Source organism: Epinephelus moara, chromosome 20 (assembly GCF_006386435.1).
Source record: "Epinephelus moara isolate mb chromosome 20, YSFRI_EMoa_1.0, whole genome shotgun sequence".
Lineage (NCBI taxonomy): Eukaryota > Metazoa > Chordata > Actinopteri > Perciformes > Serranidae > Epinephelus > Epinephelus moara.
The window spans coordinates 17,860,375-17,880,971 of NC_065525.1; the positions used below are offsets into that span (position 1 = coordinate 17,860,375).

Sequence of the window (20,597 nt, forward strand, 5' to 3'; positions counted from 1 at the left end):
TCACCCCATGCTATGCTGAATTCAGGAGGAAAATATTATTTTCCTCGCATGCCTGCAGGAAGAACAAAGAATCAAAAAACATGCCTCCACAAAAGACCGTGTGCTTTTGAACTCTGCTCGTGTAAGCAGATGTTTTGATATAGTTTTGCTGTTGTTAAAGGTAAACTATGCAGGATTTTCCTTAGAAAAAACAATATGTAGACTCATACAGACGCAATCCCTTCGAATCATTGATTATGACCCACTAGACGTGTATGGTGGTGTATTTATCTGCAGAGACCCTGCCTTCTGCCTGTAATTTTTTCTTTTTTTGTTATGCTTAGGATGTTCCTGGGAACAGCGTGCAGATAGGGCTGGGACTTAATAGAGTTAACAACCCGGTGCCAGACTATAAGCAAAAGGCATCCAAGAGGAAGCTTCAAAAAATCACGGACACAGAGTGAGGAAAATGCAAATATAGCAAAGTGAAACAGCAAGTGGACAAAGCTTGGGGTCTGCTTTGATTTTTTAATTCTGCTGGTGGTTCTGTTAACAAACAGCAGCCAACAGTTCCTGCATAGTAGATCTTTAAACATGCCCCCCTCTTACTCAAGCTAAGACCTCAGAATCCCTGCTAACCTTAACAAAGAGATGGCAAAAGTTAGTAGTTTGGAGGTTTTTTCCAGCTGTGAGCAGCTATATCTTTTCTGTTGGGCATTACGTTGTGGGAGAGGAGTCAACACCAACAGCATATAATAAGCACTGTTTTTAGTATAATGTTGCATAATCAACACCTGCTCATTAGTATGTGGTATGGATTCATGAAATGATTATTACCCTATTAGTATATTGAGCATCATCAGCCTGAGCAGAGGTCTGATCAGAATAAATAGAAACACCAGTGTGTGCAGGGCCTTTAAATATCTGCATTTAGCTGAATTATAATATTTTAGTCCCCCCAGGGGGCATTTAAATACAGACACTCTTTATAGCATGTATTTTGACTTTATTCAATAAAAAGCACAGGTGAAATTAATAATGTTACTGATGGCTCTGTTTCAACTGGGTGTGTCCAGGGTCCAGGTAGTGTGCATGCTCACTGGTCTGACCAAAGGCTCAATTTACTAAGACTCTAAAATGGCGCAAAGCAGTTTCTAATTCCAGCAATGACAAATCAAAATGTCTTCTGTGGGAAAATGCCTACTAGATCAGTGTGCTGCTTAAATATAAGTAAATATGTCTGCATAGTTGTATTGTGGATAGTGAGATGAAATACAATGGCATCTAAACTTGCTATATCTCTACCTGTATTTTGTCTCACAAGCTTGAAGCACTAACTTTGCATCCACTACAGTGAAGCCTCAAGACTCAGTGTAGTCACTGCTCTTTCATCTTTGACCAGAGGGCGGCAGTCAAGCGCGTGTCCTGAGTGCGTCTGCAGGGTGTCACCACACACACAACACACAGGCTACTTTATGTGCAATTCCTTTGTGACGAAATGCGAAGCCAGTTTAAGTAACGTTATTAATGCTATATTAAAATGACAAATATGCAGAATAATTTTGCCACCTTCTCTTTAAATATTAGACTGGTGTTGATTTTCTTTTTCCAAAACTAGCTTATATATTTTTACCACTAACTCAGACATAAATCAATTTAGGATGAGAAGACTGGTTTGCAAAAGCATCTGTGTAAATTTATGTCAAATTAAAAAAAAACAACAAAAAAATAGCAGGCCTACATGCATTATTTCCTGGAGATTTCAGGGAGGGATGCACTCCAGCTGAGGAATTTAACATCCATGTGAAGATGAGGAATGACTGTTACTAGAAGACATTTATTTTAAGATGGACGAGCCCAACACTGACACAAGAGTATTTCTGTGCACAGATGGTATCTCCATTAATTATCTATATTCCTATAGATTAATCTCTCCAGTTGTGTCTCCACCCACTGCATAAAAAATGACTAATCAGTATTGATCAAATTTGCATGGGGGCCTTGAAATCTGGGCAAAAGGGCACAATAGGAAAGCTTAACAAGTTTCCAGCTTTGCGTTCAGCTATTGGATGATGTACCACAGTAGTAGCCTACCAAGCAACGGTGAGGGCAAACGTTGTCATCCCGCCTCCTGTGGACGCTTTGCGGGGCTGCGATTGGACACCGGACCTGCCATTCCCCCTCCTGGCCAGGTTAGGTTGCTCTGCACCGTTAAGATGCTCAATTGATGGGCGTACTGAGCTGTGCAGTGAAAGGAGATACCCTTTACGTGTTTCATTGTAGCAAAACAAAACCATGTTCTATCCTGGTTACATCACTGCTTGTTGCTGGTTTCTCCGCGACACCCTTCCTGGAGCTCCGCTGGTTTTCCTCCCCGCGCGCGGCGACAAGCGGGTCGGACGATGCTATTGCGGCGTTTTAAAGGGAAAAAAGCTCCTGACAGAATAACAACACAAGGCGGTGCGTCGCCGCTAGCGCCACATATCAGTGTTTAGTAGTTTAATCCGGATGATTTGTTTTTGATCTTTGTCGCACGCGCGGTGGACTCGGACGACGCAGGTACTTTGGGGAGAATTTGGGTGAAACGCACCTGCCGCGAGACAGCGGAGCAACCGGAGCACATGGACATCTGTTCCCTGGACCTCAAATCGGACACTCACACCTGAGTATTCCTCTCAAAGCCTCTCTATTGTTTCCGCCGCCATGGAGCATGCACATTTTTTAATCTGCAATCTCGGTTTGATATTTACGCGTCGCGGGGCTTCACACCAGCCCGAGTGTGAGGATGACAGCTGATCGCCCCTCCTCTCCCGGGACTTAAATAAAAACGCGCTCCATCTGAAATCCCGCTGCCCTCGATCGGAGTCTCAGTTTCAGCTGTGTTTAACAATAGATGGAGCGCAGAGGGCTGTGACATTTGGTCGATTGCCACCTTAACCTTCCCCCCTGATCAGGTTACCTTCACAGTGGCCACTCCGCCAGAGGTTTCACCGGCAGCAGCCTGGCATATATCACTGAAGGCCTTTTTAATTTCATTTGTACTCATTTGGAAAAGATCCACCCTGCAGGAAAACGGTGCTTCTGTGGAGTAAGCTCTGTTGAGATGCTCTGCCCGATCACCTCTCCACATGGAAACTAAATTCCTCCTCTCGCTCTTTGATACTTTGCGCTAAAGCCCATGGCCGGGGATGATCCTTGAGTAGCCGATAAAATAATCAGCGTCGCGGTGTCAGCAAAGGCTTGAACTACAGGGGATTTGTGTAGATTATCGCCGGACTGCTATTTTGTTCCCTCGGTCACACTCTTAACTGAACTTAGCGGCTTTTGATCCCGCAGCCTTTTCACTGCTGCGCCCCGAGCCGCCTGGAAACTCCAGCAGGGGAAGCCTGTTTACAAGCCACGCTATTCATAGGAGAAAAGGGGGGTGTAAAACCGGGTTGCATTCATAAGCAATGACTGCCACAGAGGTGTTTGGACCCAGATCTGAGGATAAGACGACTTTGGCGCTGCTGTCAGCCCGTGGATCCGGGGGAATGAGACGCGCTTTAAGGCTGTAGTTAACACTCCCTGTTTACTCGCAGGGCTGCCTGGGATGGGAGAGGTAGACCATCAGTGAGAGCGGTGGACAACCAGAATTATATATATATATATAAAAACACAGCAGCCACCGATCGAGCACTTTCCGGACCCGTTTTGACTATCTACCGGGCGGCTACCGGAGGATGTGTGAGCCAGGATGCTGCGCTTCCCCGTGAAGAAGATCCGGAAGCAGTTCAAGCTCCTGCTGCTGCTGGTACTGCTCACCTCCGCCGTGTGGTTCACCTACCTGCACATCAACCAGGGCAAGACCATCAAACTGCACTTCAATTACGGAAAAGGTAGGCTGAGAGAAACCTGTCTGTGCATCTCATGTGCTACACTTCCAGAGAAGTCTTCTACTCTGATGGATATGAACTAACAGCCCCTAAAGACATTTAACAGCCCCTTTATAGATACTGTAGTGCAGTGATACCTCAGGAGGTAATACCATAAACTAGTGCAACATCATAAAAACACCTCTGAACACAGTGCAGGAATATTAAGGTGACATCCACAAAGAGAAAAATGCTCCACAGCATAATAACTCCACTGTGAACTCCCCACATAGTAACAGATGTATGTATTCCAGGAGTGTGATGCCAGAACTCTTGATGAGGTCAGTATAAACACTACACACACATAAAGTCTCTTTATAAATATTACTGGATTTATCATAAATGTGTCCCTGAAACAACAGCCCCACAGACTTTCACATGATTGTCCTCCCGTGGCATGTGTGACGGGCAGGACTAGAGAAGAAGTAACACAGAGAGGCAGCCTGTCTCATAAATTAACAATAGTTTCCTTCTCCGGGCTAAGTAAAGAGCACCGCGGTGTCGGGCCAGGTCGAAAGCCAGACCCCCGCCTTCAACATTAATAATCAAAGGGCTGTTCATAGAGGTGGCTGTAGAGGTCACGGGCGCACCAGTCAGGCTTGGAAAACATATCAGTAGTTGGGCAGTCCAGGGGAGGCGGGAGGCAGATCTCCACCTGCTGCTGCGATGCCTCTTATTACCAACGCTTGATTGCGTGTAGCCACTGTGCACAGCGTGAACGGCTGGTTGTAGCAGTGATCTAGAGTATTGTACCGGACCTGCAGTGAAAGGAATAGTGATAAAAGGTGCTGGGTGATGTAACGCACCATCACTTACTACAGATTCAACATGGGATGGTGGTGTACTCTGTCTCCCGCAGCTGTCTGTGTAAAGTGATACCCAATGATTATGATGTCCTTGAAGAGTGCACACAGTGTGCACACACACACGCGCACAATGCACTGACACACAGGGATCATTTCTTCGTCTCTGATCTCAGCTGTGGGGTTTTCCCAGTGACAGACTAGATTTAGTTTTCTGATGAGCATAGTCCTGAATCATACTGATGGCTGAAGGCTGCCACTCTGGCTTGTTGCATTTGGTGACTGCAGCTGAGCGAGCTGTGAGTTTGTGTCCGCAGCTAGTGAAGTCAACCAACCATCCCTGCACTGACTCCCGCATTTCTGAAGCATATATTATTCTACCTTGGATATATATGGCAGACCTTTCTTAAGAAAAGTAAACAAATAAATGCACATGATCAGCCTGGTATCGACCATATTCATTGCAGGGCTATCGTGTTGCACTGCACCATATCATACAGGTGCTCATGATATTATATCTCACACACACAGACACTGAAGTTGACGTAATGAGTGGTCACTCTCAGTCCTCCTACACTAAGCAGATTTATGGGATATCATTGCATTGTGCATTCTTTACCCTTTGTGATTCTGCTGTCGCTGCACTGCTGATTTTGTGCTAACTTGTCCGAGAGCACGACATTCCCTTTCATTCTCTTTCTCCCCACAGCCCCGCTGATATTTTCGATATTACTGTGTTCCTCATTTTAAGGATTCCACTAATAGTCTGCCTTTTGTGACTCGTCCGCGGCGGCCGTCTGGCAAGGAAGGGAGCTGTTATGCTGTACTTTGCTGGTCTGTGTGTCTAATTGACTGTCTTCCATTTAGCAGGCATCTGAGCAGGTCAACTCACTTAACCTCTTATGAATAACATGTCCCCTCTCGCACCAAGGGTTTCTAAGTGAGATGTAGCCATTACTGGAAATGGGGATCTATGAAGTGTGTAAATATTCATATCAGGCTGGCAGTATTCTCTCCACACAAAAAATCTTCATTGATTCTTAGCACTGAGGTGGGGCAGGTAGAAATAATGTAATTTCATTTTTGGCCTGAGTCCCCCCCTTATTTGAATATGAAATGACAATTTGTCAAATTTCCACTCCGCTTGTCCCTATTTTGGAGGAAATTAGATTTGTCTCAGCCAAATCCTCTCCTTGAGGAAGCACACGTATCAGACAGATTGCTGCTAGTACTTCATCCACTAGATAATGTCTTATTGGCATATGACCAGCAGACTTATGAGAAATATAAACATCTTGGCATAAAGTGCCCCATTGAGGCCGTCTATCTAATTGTGAATAATGATTTGAGAAGCACGTCGGAGACAGTTTACCGCCGATGATTTCTATACACAGTCTGTCAAGTGTTTCAAACTTCAGTCGACTCACCTCAGTGTGCTCATGTGTTGGTTCACTGGGTCAACATAATGAGGAAGCAGGGGCCTGAGACTTTGAGAAGAGGCCTTCTTAATGGTGCCCCGCGGAGTCTTCATGGCAAACAAACACAGTTTTGTAATGCATTCAACGTCTCTCACCGAAACACATTGTGTGTATCCTTAAGACCTAACAAACCCTGTGAATACATTTTCTCCTTCGTGAAACACTTGCAATGGCTTTTGTGAACGCTTTGAAACTTTCTTTGTTGAACACATTAGCTGCCTTTTGTTTTCTCCTCTTGCTACCTTTTGGCACTTAACATCCACCAGCTGTAACCACTCTTTCACTCTTTGCAATTTGAAATAATGTATATGAACTTCCTTGTGTGTGTTTTGGGAAGCACCTTTAACTCATGAACTGCAACCCTGAACTCATTTAGACAATACCTGGAGGAGCTGTTTGTGAGAACGCAAGTGTCTGAATCATTTGGACGGGACATTAAATGGACTTTAGTCTGCCAGTTCCTCAGCACAAAGTCTGTGTAATGTCCAACTGAACCCATGTGTGAATAGAGCCGGTCATTGTCTGAAGAATTCAGAGCGAGTGAGTAGGCATGTTGATGATGTTTCCATCACGTGACTGGTGCGAAACCAGAAGAATACAAGGATCCAGGGATGAAGGAGTAGAGTTATTTACATGAAGACACAAAGAAAAAGGTCTAACTAGAGAGATGACGAGATGTGAAAACTTACGTTGATAAGGACAAACACTTAATATACAGACAAAGTCGAGGAACGGCCAGAGACTCAGTTGTTTATAACCAAGTTGTGATATACCAAAGGATTCACAATATGATATAATCACGATACTGAAGTCACGATACAATATTATTGTGATTTCAAATACGTTTACCCCCAGTAAACAGACACTTCCGAGTTCCACACATAGATGTATGTAGAATGATAATAACTAGATACCGGATCCCAAGATGGCGCCTATTCAGTCAAATGGAACTGCTCGCTTGGCGCATATGCCAAAAAAACGTTTCCAGCTTCCGGATTTACTTGTGATTTACTTGTGATTTGCGGCCCAATGAGTATGCGCAGTAGTGTTTGTCCTGCTAGCTCCGCCCATGACTTCCCGCTCAGCTCATACACTTTACATCGTTATGACATCACAGATTTTAAAATATCTTTTCTTGACTCGAGGAAAGTTTTACAAATATAAAACCTCTATGAATAAAATATATATAATGGAAAGATTCATAATTGACTTTGTTGGCATTTGGAGGTGTCCTGTCAACAGTTTTACAGAAGTCTCTTTTACAATGGTGGTCAATGGAGAAAATGCTTTTTGGGTCGCAGATTTTTTTTTTGCTGCAGGTGGCCACTTGGAGACATTCCCGGGAGCCTCATTCCGCAACCTATTTTTTGCATCCTGCATTGCCCCCTGCCCCCTGCACGCTTTTTCCAGGCGCTACACCTTACCTAAACCATGTAGAATCCAGACCTGATTCTCTGGACAAGTTCATATAAGAAAACAACTGTAGAGACGCAAAGACAGACGCACATACTGTATACAGGAATACAGTCATGGAAGGATAATGGAAAGTCTCTGGTTGAACTCTGGGTACTGGCTGACAAGAATCTGGGTGCTGCAGTGAAAGAAAAGCACTCTCGGCAGGCATTGATTGCCTCGACCAAGCTTCAAATAGCAATCTTCTTGTTTTTACCTGTCTGGTGATATTTACATTCTAGGTTTAAAAGAAGCTGTGATGTTTTCCCCCAACCTGTGCATCACCTAGTCTATGTAATGGAAACCGTGTGATTACCACCAGTCTACATATATTTATTGATATGCGCTGATGGACACATCATTACTCAGAAGTCATATGTGGTCATTTATATTACACTGTGGTTGGTAGGCTAAGAAATCAATTACGCAGAAGAATCATCAGGTCATTTTGATTCGGGGTCATCATCATTCAGAGCGTCAAGCCAGCCGCAGCCGTATTGAAATGGACCATCATTTTCTGTCACTAAATTATTCAGTACAGGATGGAGCTGTGTGATAGACTGGTGATTGAATGGTGATGGGCAGTGCACTCACCTTTTTTTTTGTGATATTATAGAAAGTAGAGAGACAGAGAGAAGGATCTAATATGAGGGAGGTAATGGCATACACAAACAGAAGCTTGAGAAGTGAGGAACTTAGTTAAAAAAAAATCTAGATGTTAAAGTTACTCCCTACCATAGATGTAGATTGGGATGAGATGGGCATTGAACTGTGTGCTGGGGTCATTTGTGCAGTTCAAAATAAAATGGCAGTTGTTGGTAGTTGCTATAGTGATAAGACATGTTTTGGCCTACTGTACACACTAAGCCAGCATTTTCCTTTTGTTTGTCTTTTGTTGATGCTCATCATGTTGCCTTGACCCATAACCAACGGAGATCTTGCACAAAACAAAACCTCTTTATGAGGTTTGAGTACTTTTCATATTTAATCCAGTACTGGTTCTGTTGCCTATAATTCGATGCCAATACCCAATGGTACATTTTTCGGAACTTTACTTTTCCTGTAATAACAAAAATCAGATTTTTGAACAAGCTGCAGGGGTGATGTAGATGAAAAAGTGATTATTCACTTTCTCCTCTTTTCTAATCACACATAGAGGTAATCTGCTGTCTTAGTCTGTCCGTCTGCTTGTGTGTCCTTGTGTGTGTGTCTGCTCATCTAGCAGTGATACTAGGCTATTACTAGAATATAATAGAAAGAAAAAATACTAGAAGCCGTATCGTGGCAGGTGCTGCGATAGATTTTTCTCGCTGGGAAATGACTGAGTGGCCGTGGAGCTCTGTGGCCATCATCTCGACTTTGGGGCGTTTCTACCACCTGTCTGAAGTTGAACCTGGTGGCTCAGTGGAGTTCCATTGCTGGCCTTGGAGCTCCAAAGCTGGCTTCAAGGCTTGGCGGGCTTCACGTCACTTTCGACTCTTGTCCGGTGTTCTCACCACGATGTGCTCTCAGGTACAGAAATTTGGCATCAATGAATTTAATGTGAATTGGTACTAGGAAGTGCTGACGTGATTTAGACAGTACTCTTACAAGTACTGAGTTCAGTAGCCAATTCTACTCTCCATGCTACGTACTACTCCACTGCTTGTTCGGTCTTTACTGCAAAACCTCACCTTAGTGAGTTTGCAACTTACCACATGTCAGTTCATACGTAAGTTAGCCCGCTACAGTGCTCACAGTACTTTGTTAAGACAATGTTACACATAAAAAATGGCCGCCACTCTGATCATCCTCCTATGCTAATTTAATTGAAATGGCCATTCTACTCTTAAGCTATTCCTATACCTCCCACTCTATGAACCTGTTGTGCTTGAAGAGAAAACTGTAGGGTAGGGAACATACAGACAAAAGAATGATCTTGATTTGCTTTGTGCAGGAATGTATAATTTCCATATGCCTTTGTTGTGTATGAATAGGCTAGTCAAATAAACATAATCACAGCACAATAAGCAATACCAATGGGACGTAATGTGTGGGTGTTTCTTGGGGCATTCATTTATCTTTTCTTAAAAGCCCAGGTAGCTGTTGTAACTGTGATGATGGGGAAAGCCAAAAAGATATAATTAAATAGTTTTCAGATTGCACACTGGCCAGACTAGCCTTATTTAATCAGAATTTCAATGAGGAAGTGTTTTGGCAGGCAGCGCTGCGGTGCATATTAGATGAGTGCCACATTTATGCGGCCACCCAGTTGTACAACAGCCCCCCTGTTTACCAGCATCAACAGGTCCACTGAGGAGGAGGAGGAGGAGGCTGGCTGCTGCATACAGGCCTCTATTGATTAACTAAGATTACACATGTAGAGGCACACACACGTGCATACACTCAACCGCCCCGACACAAATACACAAATATGTTGCCTATGTATTTGTAAAATGGCACATAATGCACACACACACATCACCGCTCTGGAGGGATAAGGAGGAAGTCGGAAGAGGAAGTCTCAGGGGCCTCGACAGATTGGCTGCTTGGTTGCCCATGGAGACAACATATGGGAGGAACGTGCTGGGCTGGTGCAATGTTTCTGAGCTTATTTTATCAAGACCGATGAATTCACAGGTTTCGAAGAAGCCTGAATGCGTTAAATATCCTCGGAGAGACTAAAAATAAAGCACACGCAACTTGTGGAAGCAGTGTCATTGTATTGTGTTCATATCTCCTGAGAGAGGGGTGAAACTGAAACTCCAACCACACACACACACACACACACACACACACACATTCACATTCAAACACTTGGACATAGTTGCGGTTCAGTATCAAGTTGGATTTGTCTTGTTGTTGTATTTCAGCAGCAACACCCTCAGGCTGACTCGCTGTCATGGTAACCATGGCCTCCGATGTCACTTTCCCTAATTTTAGCTCTTGTGGTTCTCACGGTCGGTCAGCTTTACCTCGGCCAGGACCACTTTGCCATCTCGGCACGTGCAAGCACTTTAACACGTACACAGCACCTTTTTTCATGCCATCATTTATTCATGCAACAATGAATATTGTCAATTACCTTTTCAGATTTGTGAATAATGCAGCTGCTCGGTGCCCACTTGCCCCTTTGATGAAACGGAACCGGAGTTGTTAATGGGAGAAGGAAGAACAGAGCAAGAAACTATAAACAACCTACATGCTTAGTAAGGAGGCAATTTCCAAGGAAGTTGTGTTGTATATCTTAGGTGGGTTTCTGACAGTTGAATTTAGAAGCTTTTACAGGAGCACCGAGCCCAGCGTGGGCGCAGTCTGCAAGTCTGCATCAACAAAGTGGTTTGGGCATGTTAAACCGGGGACACGTGTGAACCCAGCTGGGCGGTACGGCTTTTAAAGATTGCTTCCATTTAGGAATGCTGGGCCTTTACATCACCGTGGAAGAGCTCTGTTAATGAGATGAAAATGGAAAAAAAAGAAAAAGCTTTTCATCAGGAGACATTCTGAAAGGGGTGAATTATGAAATTGTAGCTGTACTAATGTGGTGATTTATATTCTTTAGAGCCATACTGTTTGGCTTGGCTTAACAGAAATATTTCGGAGACTGTGCAAGCACATAATTCGATTTTTAGATGGAAGTTATTGCTGCAGAAACCTGGATGTTTTCAGTGCTGTGAGTATAAAATTGAAATGGGGAATCTTACAGTATAATCTATGCATATGTCTCCCGTATCTTTGAGAAATGATTAGATATAACCATACCAATATCGGGAAACTGCATTATATATGAAACAGTCATTTAATTTGAAGCGAGCGTATCTTTGACGCCTTATTTCATTTAAAGGGCTGTGTCATAAAAGCATGCGCATGTGACAGTCAGTCCATTGTTAGCTTGTGTCTGGGGAGCTGGGATGGGGACTGTCAGAAGCTCAACCATGAATCTGCCCCACAGCTTATCTGACCAACCCAGTAAATCTCTCTCTCTGGGTAATTCCACAGCGAGGATGAACGATGTCCCCATAACAACTCACACAGTGCATCCTCAATGTGCCTGGATGCTGTAGGACCTGTCTGGTGGAGGTGGAGACAACAGAGGGATTAAGAGCGGGAAATAACACCTTCGCTCTTCTTATGCATTTGCTTTTATTTCATTGTCTGTGCTGTCATATTCCTGCATTTGCTTTTTCTCACATGTACTTGCATGTCTAAAAATATGTTTGTGTAATCTCTCGCTCAGTGACACTCTTTCCCTTTGGTGATTTAGCATTTTCTTGCTCATGCTAAAGCAATTGCACAGCGCCCCTGGACAGAATTTATAACGGCGCTAAAATAATTCACACTCAGGATGTGTTACATTCACATACCCACCGTGCATTTCACAACTCTCAAGTGCTGCGTGTAAGATTAACGAATGTGGATATAGGATCGAGGGATGAAGGGAGGCTAGGTTGAGAGGTGAGCACAAGCGTTGGAAAAACACAAGTCCAGAGTGTGTTAACCTCGGGGTTAATGAAATTTGTGTTGGCCTGCCTAACAAGCCACCATCAAGGTACCAGCTCTGCCCCATGCAGATGAGAGTTCTGGCCCACTGCCATGGCTTTGCCGCAGGAGATTTGTCTGTGTGTGTCTGCATGTGTGTGTTGGAGAGAGTTAACGAGTGAAACAGAGAGATTTAGTGTAAAAGGGAGGGAAATGTGTATGTGTGATGTAGTTTGTTTTTTTCCCAGTGTGTTATTGCATGTGTCTGTGAGTGCGCACCACCCCGATCCCGCTGCCGTCTGCACTTTAGCCCCAGTGTTTAGCCGAGCAGAAGAGGAAGCAGCTGAATGATGGCACTGTCTGCCCGCTGGCACGCTCGCTGCGAATGGGGGACGAGCATTTAGGGAGGAGGGACAGGGCAGAAGAAGGACACCCTTCTCACGCAACAGGTGGGACATGCAGCAGGATGCACCAGGAGAGGATGTGGCTGTGACTGATAATATTCCCAGTCCTTCATGGTGTACAGTCTGTTTGTACCTGGAATTGTGTTGGATGTGTACACATGAGATGAGGCTCACAGTGGAAAGCTATTCAGGTGCATCCACCGAATGCAGCAGGGGTGTCTAATAAGGCAGCGATCACACTGTTAAACAATGCCATCAAGTTTTAATTAAGCCCAATTTTCATCAGTAGAGTGACAAAAAACCCACACAGTTTGGACAATTTACCAGGACACTGCTGGGAGACACAGAGGAGGGGAGTGTGAATCAGAAAGCGAGCGAGTTGGCGGCAAGTTTTAAGAAAGGAGAAACCACCAGAGAGCGAGAGAGAAAAGAGTGAGCGCCACAGAGACAGATGTCAGGTGGGAGTATCGACTGCAGACGATCATGATCCTTGTCATGATGGGATTTGTCAGTTTCCCCGCGCTCGGGCCCGGTTCCGCTCTTTACTCCCCACCTCTGCAGAAGGATTTTCTTTCATAGGGTTTCTATGCAGTGCCGGGCTGTATCAGCTCTGGTGTCGCCTTACTGTAAGTGATCCGGACCTAGCAGGATTTCAATCAATCATCAAAGAGTGTGTGTCTGCGCGCTCCCTGCTGCTCAGAATGAGCTTTCTGTAGCGGTGGTTAATGGAAAAGGTCACCTCTTCTCGAGGCTGTGCTGGCTTGCAGCAAAGACAGAGAAAGGATCAGAGGAGGGGGACAGATAAACCTCGGTGACAATACAGACACAGGGATGTTGGTTGCATTGTAATCAGCTTTGTGGGTTTTTTTTTTTTTTTTTGCAGCTCTGTTGAAAAGTCATAAAAATGGATACACTTAATGTAAGAGAGTAAATTGACCGTAGTGTACCGGTCCCTGTGTGCATCTCTCTTCATAGTATTCCCTTTCACCCTCCTTTTGAAATCACTATCGTGCACATTCTTCCCTTTCAATGCTCACTTATGAATATTTACACATTTGTGGAACCAGATCTGGAGGTGGGATAGGAATTCATCTCCATTTATAAAAGCTCGCCGGGTAAAGTTGAGCAGTGAGTGGGAAAGTTTCCTCCACTTTGACATTTAAGGGCTTCCGCTAACATTGTCTGGCTGCCATTTAGATAAAAACTGTATCCTGCGCCTATATACAAAAGGATAAAAACACCAAGTATGTGATAGTGGTGCTGATAAGGCTCCCCACTGCTCCACAGCAGGTCTGACAGGTCTCCCCTGCTGACAGCAACCCGATGCGAAACTCTAGTAGCATTTTTGCATTTTGCTTAGTTGAGCTGAATGGTATATATTTCTGTCTCGACTTTTTTTTTCTCTTTTATCTTGTATTACTACAGCACATTTTTTATCCCATCTTACATTCTATCTCCTCTCGTTCCATCTCACCTATCATCCAAGTTTTCTTTTACATCTGACTGTCTCCATCTTTTATCTTATTTCTCTTCTTGCACGAAGCGTAGGAGTATCGGAGGAGGCGGGAGCAGAGAGCAAGAGAAAGAGAGAGGACAAGGGCTGCACTTTGTCATTCTTTTGTTTTGTGTCTCAAAGGCCCGCTCGCCGGCTTGATTACCATGTGAGCCGCTTTGTGAAGGAGCGCCGCATAGCTCTCTGAGCGCTGTCAAACACTGTTCCCTTTTTTTCCCCCTATTGTGGCCAGTCATGAGGAAAGATATTCAAGAGAAAAGGAAAGTTTGCAGTTTACTCTGAAGCTGTGTTTGTGTTTGTACAACTGTGCATACTTGCTTTGAGAGGAGCCCTGCCAGTGTGCACTGAATTTCAACATTTTTTCATTAATTGAACTTCTCTATAATTCATAATAATTAAATCCCCTGTTTTAGTATTCATCGTATCATTCTCAAGTTGTGGCTTATCCCTCTGATAGTCTCAATCACGCTGATACAGTTGATTGAAAATCAGCTCTGGATGTTTTGATCAGCGAAGTGGTCATTGAGTTTTGTGTTGCAAGATAATTTTTCAAAAGCTTGTTTTTTCCGCTTCATATACTGACAACTTTTTATTTTTGAGAGCTTAGTTTTTATTTGTGGCAATTACTGTGGGGAAAAGCTGCAGGCGAAAAGAAGGTTATAAGCAAGTTGTCACAGAAAGTTCAGTCACAGGCTGTTTTCAAGTAAACAAAACGAGTGGCTGGTGCTTAAAGGATCCTAGCAAATATTTCTGCATATTTTAGCCCATTCATTTGTACCATAGATTTTAAATGTTTTTCTTTCTTTCTTTCTTTCTTTCTTTCCTCAGTTCTGAATGATGTGAAAATAAATAATTGAATCTAATAAGTAACTTAGCAACATAGGAACATCCTAAGTGCTTTTATTTTTTGCTAGAGGTTACAGTATTGTTATGGGGTAATGCAGTCCACCACTTCCAGCTGCTTCACCTTGTTACCTCTGTGTTTTCCTGTGACAATGATAAAAGCATGTTGTTCGCTGTAATGGATTATGCATCTCGACAAATTTCACATCACTGCGAGCTGATTTTCATAAATAAGTAGGTGCTAATGGATTCTTAAAATGCAGGCAGGTTTTTGAAGGTTTCCTCCCACGTCACTGTTGTCTGTCAAGAGAGTTAAAAGTTTAATATGTATATGGATTTTGCAGCGCTTTGGGTTGTACAGCAAAATCAGGTAGTGAAATTTTAACTACCTGCTAGTGATGTGTGGGTTGACCCACAACCCACCAGTGGGTCGAGTGTAAATATTGCAGGTCTCAGGCATGTGGGTAATCAAGTAACAAAGCAGCATTCTAAGTAAGTTATTAATAACTTAGAGAAACATTGTGCAGTAGTCCACCTTCTCCTCTCCGTCTTTCTCTCTGTCTCTCTCATAGACGCACACAGCAAGCAGCTTTATCATCAGCACTGCTGCACTCAGGAATTCCTTTATTTATTTATTTTATTTAATCAGAAAAATCTATTGAAATCCAACATATTTAAAGCTCTCGGGTCATAATGTTCGGTAAAAATATTTCCTTCTGAGAATATGTAGACCTAATGTGGTGTCCTAACAGCAAGCCAGCGTCTTCTCTCTGTCCACAATGAATCTGTTAAATACGCACTTCTGTTACGTCATGTCAGCAAACCACTGTACCTGTCAGCTGTGTGCTCATTATCATACCAAAGATGTAACCGCTTAAAACGATGGGAGAGTAGGCTACTGGTTGTCTTTTTATGTTTGTACTTTTTAAACAGAAAACCTGTTTTATATTGTGATACTTACTAGAGATGATAAACTGTGTAGCCAACAACAAGTAGGTTGTTATTAGCAATGGTCATGTACCAGAAACTTTCAGCTTCAGTGTTGCAGGTTTACGGGTTGGGTCTGGATGATTTATTAGTGCATATGTTTATGGGTCAGGCGGGGCAGATTGGCTTTCATAATGGGATGGGTTGGCATCGGTTTAAAAAAGCCTGAGCCGTGCATTACTGCTGCCCACACTAGATTTTCCCCACCTTGACAGGACGTCCCGGAAAGGCCACTGTTCTCACCTTCAGGGTCGACCTCTACCAATTACCTGGCTGGGTTTGTGCCAACTCGCATCTATTCCATCAATGCGCCGATGAGAAAATCACTCATCACTCCTAAATCACAGCACTCCATCTCCTCGCCTCAGTTGGCTTTGTCTCACGCACAGTATATCAGGCAGTATTCCCTACCTAACATGATGAAGGGCGCTGCTCTCGCTTCCTCCCTCCTGGACAAAAAGTGATGCAGAGCTCCAGAGATCTAAACCAGTTGAGTCCAACTTCCTTCTACAAGTTGTGTTCTTGTTTGTCCTAACAACACACATCTGCACACCGTCACTTCTTCATATGGCTCAGCGACTGGTTTCCATTCCTATTCTGACACACAGCAGAGCCCCCTCTCTGTTGTGGCAGAACTGTTGGTTTTCAGATTGTCTGGCTGGCTTATTGGCTGGTTCGTCGACTTGCTGTATTATTCACTCTGAAGCTCTCGGTGTGCCGCAACAGCAGCAACACTTACCACAGCAATAAAAAGCAGCAAACAGTGACAATAGTATAAACTAAAATAGAAGGATACTTCTGTCTCCGCTGAACAGGGGACAGGGAAAAAAAGTTGAGGGAAGATGAGAATTATTGGAAAATAGTTGTAAATGTTATCCGAGCACAGCACTGCAAGAAACTGTACGTGCACTTCCTGTAGCTGTTGTTGATGTCTCCAGTTTCAGATTCACATTTCAGTGCACATCGCAACATGGCTTCATTTCCATGATAGCACAGAGAGGACATTCTTAAAAGCTCGTCTGACAGAGAGGGCATTGTACGTCTAATGTCACCACACTTTCCTCCACTTCCTTCTCCACCCTCTTATCTTCCATTTCCCTCTTGTTCAGTTGCTCGTCTTTGTTTTATTCTTGCTCCTCAGCCTCCCTTTCCCCTCCATATAATGACACATCTATCCCACCCCCTGTGTTTTTTTTTTGTAACATCAATTTTTACATCTGCAAATGAGATGTGGGACAAATACGAGCTTTTCATCTGGCTGCTTTCGACATGGAGATTCACCTTCCTCAGCAAAGCAAGACGATTCGACTCTATTATCTCTCTGTCAGACATGCTGCTGCTACTCGCCCTGCTGGTAGAAATGAGGTGTTTTTACATTGCTGGGGAGGATAGGGGGACTGACAATGAGCCGCTCAGTGTAATTGTTCCAGCACTTTTTTCTGACCATTTCATTGCATTTCAAATTACAGAGAATGGAGATAAAACAGCCAAGGACTTGTATATATTGAGCGCTGGAGGATGGAGCAAGATTTTTAATGTGCTGCATTTAAAGTGGGTTTAGCAAGTGGCTAGATAGATCTGTGTAAGTGTATGTATACACCTATATACTTGTGTATGTATACACGTAGGAAGAAACCAAGATAGAGATTTATTCCTGGTTTATATGTGTGTGTGTGTGTGTGTGTGTGTGTTTGGTTGTGGGATGAGTTGGCACGCTGCTCACACTGACCCGTGGTTCAAGTTTTATTGTGTCGTGCATGGAAAATAATGCAGTCGGCTCTTTGCAATAAAAGGCTTGTTCCTTGGCTCTCTTCCCTTCAAAAATGGAAATACACATTCCAAAAATTGATTGCTGCATGCATCAAATGTACATTAAAACACAATAACATTACTGAATAAAAAACATATTATAGGGCAATAAAAGAAGAATAAAAAAACAACATCTACAGCATAGAGACAGGTGTGTGAGCGACAGGTAGTGATACACTACAAAGTCTTTCAGCAGGACATCAGATCTCCTCTCCTCATCTAACATTAGCTGCTTTGCTCATAAAGGAAACCGCATATTAAAATGAAAATATGTTAAATCCAGCGTGCTGTGATTGTACGCTTGTCTTTTCCAGTGTTCATGGGTTTTCTCTTTTATAATATCTTTGTGTACTTGGCAGCAAAGCGTGGCTAACTACTTTTGTCTCCCTCAGACCACACTGCGGACTGCAGGCATTCCACATTAGCTGTCATTCCTCTTTTGAAATAAACCACTTTGCAGCTACATTTGCGATAACAGGTCTCCACTGCCGCTATCTGAAAACCTCTCTGTTGTTTTCAATTAGATAGAATCAAGCCTAATCACCGAGACGACAAAGCGTGCCCGTGTAACTCACTTATTTTTCATGATTTAAAGTGCCAAATTAATTAGCCATTACATCAACTGTTAATTTTGCTTGCCAAGTTAATGTTCATTGTTGTAGCGGCTTGTCGCATATGCACAAGTGCCCTCATCAGGGTTTTTCTTTGTTCAAAAAGTACTTCTCACTGTATGCTGGGGGTTCAAAGAGCGTCAACAACTCTTACAAAGTCAGTATCAGTGACAGCTGCGGTAAAAGCGTCTGATTTCCCAGCACACTATGGAGATTCTATCTTGCTTAAAATGTTGCAGCTTTGCAGCTCCATAGACTGGTATACATTTTGTGTGTGTGTGTGTGTGTGCCTGAGGGTAAATGAAGGAGGAAAAAGATCACTTTTTGTTTACAACAGTGTTTCCTACCCAGCCACTTAAAAAGCTGAAGTTAGTGATGGAGAAAGTGATAGTGTGGTTTGGCCTTCTGCAAACAAGGTCAATGCAGCGTGATAACACAGAGTAGCCCTTGTCTTCTCCTCCCTATCTCGCTCTCATTTTTGTTCAGAATTGTAGGAAAGCTTATTATATTGCCAGTTCATACTAATCTGCTTTCAGCCCACACATTTGTAGGACAAACGCACACTCACGCGCGCACACACACACATACAGGGCGTGGACCCATAGAAGAGTAATTTGTTTTTCTTTGAGTGCCCTTAATGCTCGCTGGTGCTCTGAATAGAAAAATCATCCAATCAACAAAAAAGTCCTCGCTGTTAAGCCCGAGTTGTGCCTGTGCAAATTGAGTCATCATAGGCTGAAGTGGATTCTGCTTATTACTCCGATCAGATTGAGACACGCTCGTTCAATGCGCAGGTGAAGGTCTCACTCAGCTGGGTTAAGTCATTGTTACTTTGAATACAAGTGTTTACCAGAGCTATGTTTACCTGGACGCGCAGCACAATATGGACGGTCAATGCCACCGCCTTTAAGTGTCTTTGCTCCTTTTGTTTAGAGGCAGTCATTCTGCAGAGATGGCCTCCTGAGGCTAGTGTAACAGCAAGGTGCATAGTATTGTGTGTAATTTACTGTACATCTGCGAGAAAGAAAGAAAAGAGAGTTATTAAGTGGTGCATGCAGCGATGTGTGAAAGGAATTTGACGCATTGTGATTGAATGCAATGAGCAGAAGAAAAACATGTAATCATATGTAAATCCTTTTCCTTTTGACCTCTTTACCATTCCCTACCAATGTTAGATCGCATTATTCATCTTGCTGGTAACTCATTCATTTTTTATGACCAAACCTGATGGTTGCAACATGTTGGGATGACAGACAGTAAAATCCTTTACTGCATACAAGACCTTCACTAATCATCTGTGACGAATATTAGCCACTCTGAGGTTCAGGGGTTAGGGTAACGTATTTTTAATTTCATCTCCAGGCAATATTTAAATTAAAAACTCATCTTTGTTTACCAAAATTGCATAAAAAACATCCCTTTATGCCTTAAAAATGCTCAGATGTAAATCCACACCTTTGCCTCATTTAGTATACGTGGATCTGTAAATATGCAAATTCACCCTCAGCCACTCGCCTGCAGCTCGAGCGTACCTCCTACCTTCACCCTGCTCATCAAACACACAAAACTCTGCTTGTATAAAGTAGTAGATACATAATCCTTTGACTTGACTACTTAATTAAACAACTTATAAAATGTTGTTAAAGTTAGATAAACCTTGTTCTTAATCACTAACTCTGACAAGTAGAAGAGAAAGTGAAACTTGACTTGCTTCTCATTTTGTCGCAGCATTATGGAAAGCCCCACTCTGCAAGTTGACGAACTTGACTTGGTTTGTGACCACAGACTATATAAAACAATGGATGTAGCTAATGTGATGTCACCTATTGGTTTGTGGACTCCTGTTTTGAAGCCTCAGGTTCGGCAACTAGCTGTTTTGAAACTAGAGGTGACCATATTTGGATGAGAGGGTGAAGCTGTGGAGGAGCGAGGAGTGGATCTGACAGTGAACAAGAGGATACTATCTGCAGCCTGTCACTCAAAGGTGGCCACGACCTTAATTGTGCATAACAATAAAGCCTTAATAAAAATGTAAACAACTGAGTTATACAGTGGTGGAAAAAAGTTTTCGGACACCCCATGCATTTGTGAAATATTGCATTAAGAATCACTCTTAGGTCTTCAAGTGCAATTTCTTTTAGTACAGTCACAGCCAAAATACTAGATAAATCCTAAAAAAGCCATTAAAAACTTAAAATTGATTGGTTCCATAAAAATACATAAGAAATTTTGAGTATTGGGTCATTTTGGTATCAGTGATGAAGGTCGTTCTTTTTATTAAAAGACACAATTTTTGTTGCCAAGCTTCGTGTCTACATAAAGCCAGCACATTTGAAAGTTCTTCAG

General features: G+C 43.1%; 1 protein-coding gene across 1 annotated transcript in view; it reads left to right on the forward strand.

Moving 5' to 3' along the window:
* The first annotated feature begins 2,236 nt into the window (after nt 1-2,236).
* The window catches only part of b4galnt4a (beta-1,4-N-acetyl-galactosaminyl transferase 4a), a 179,517-nt gene continuing 161,156 nt past the window's right edge, over nt 2,237-20,597 (forward strand). Inside the window, exon 1 of the mRNA XM_050073770.1 lies at nt 2,237-3,857. Coding sequence (XP_049929727.1) covers nt 3,716-3,857 — 142 coding nt within the window. The 5' untranslated portion in view covers nt 2,237-3,715. The remainder of the gene's footprint in view (nt 3,858-20,597) is intronic.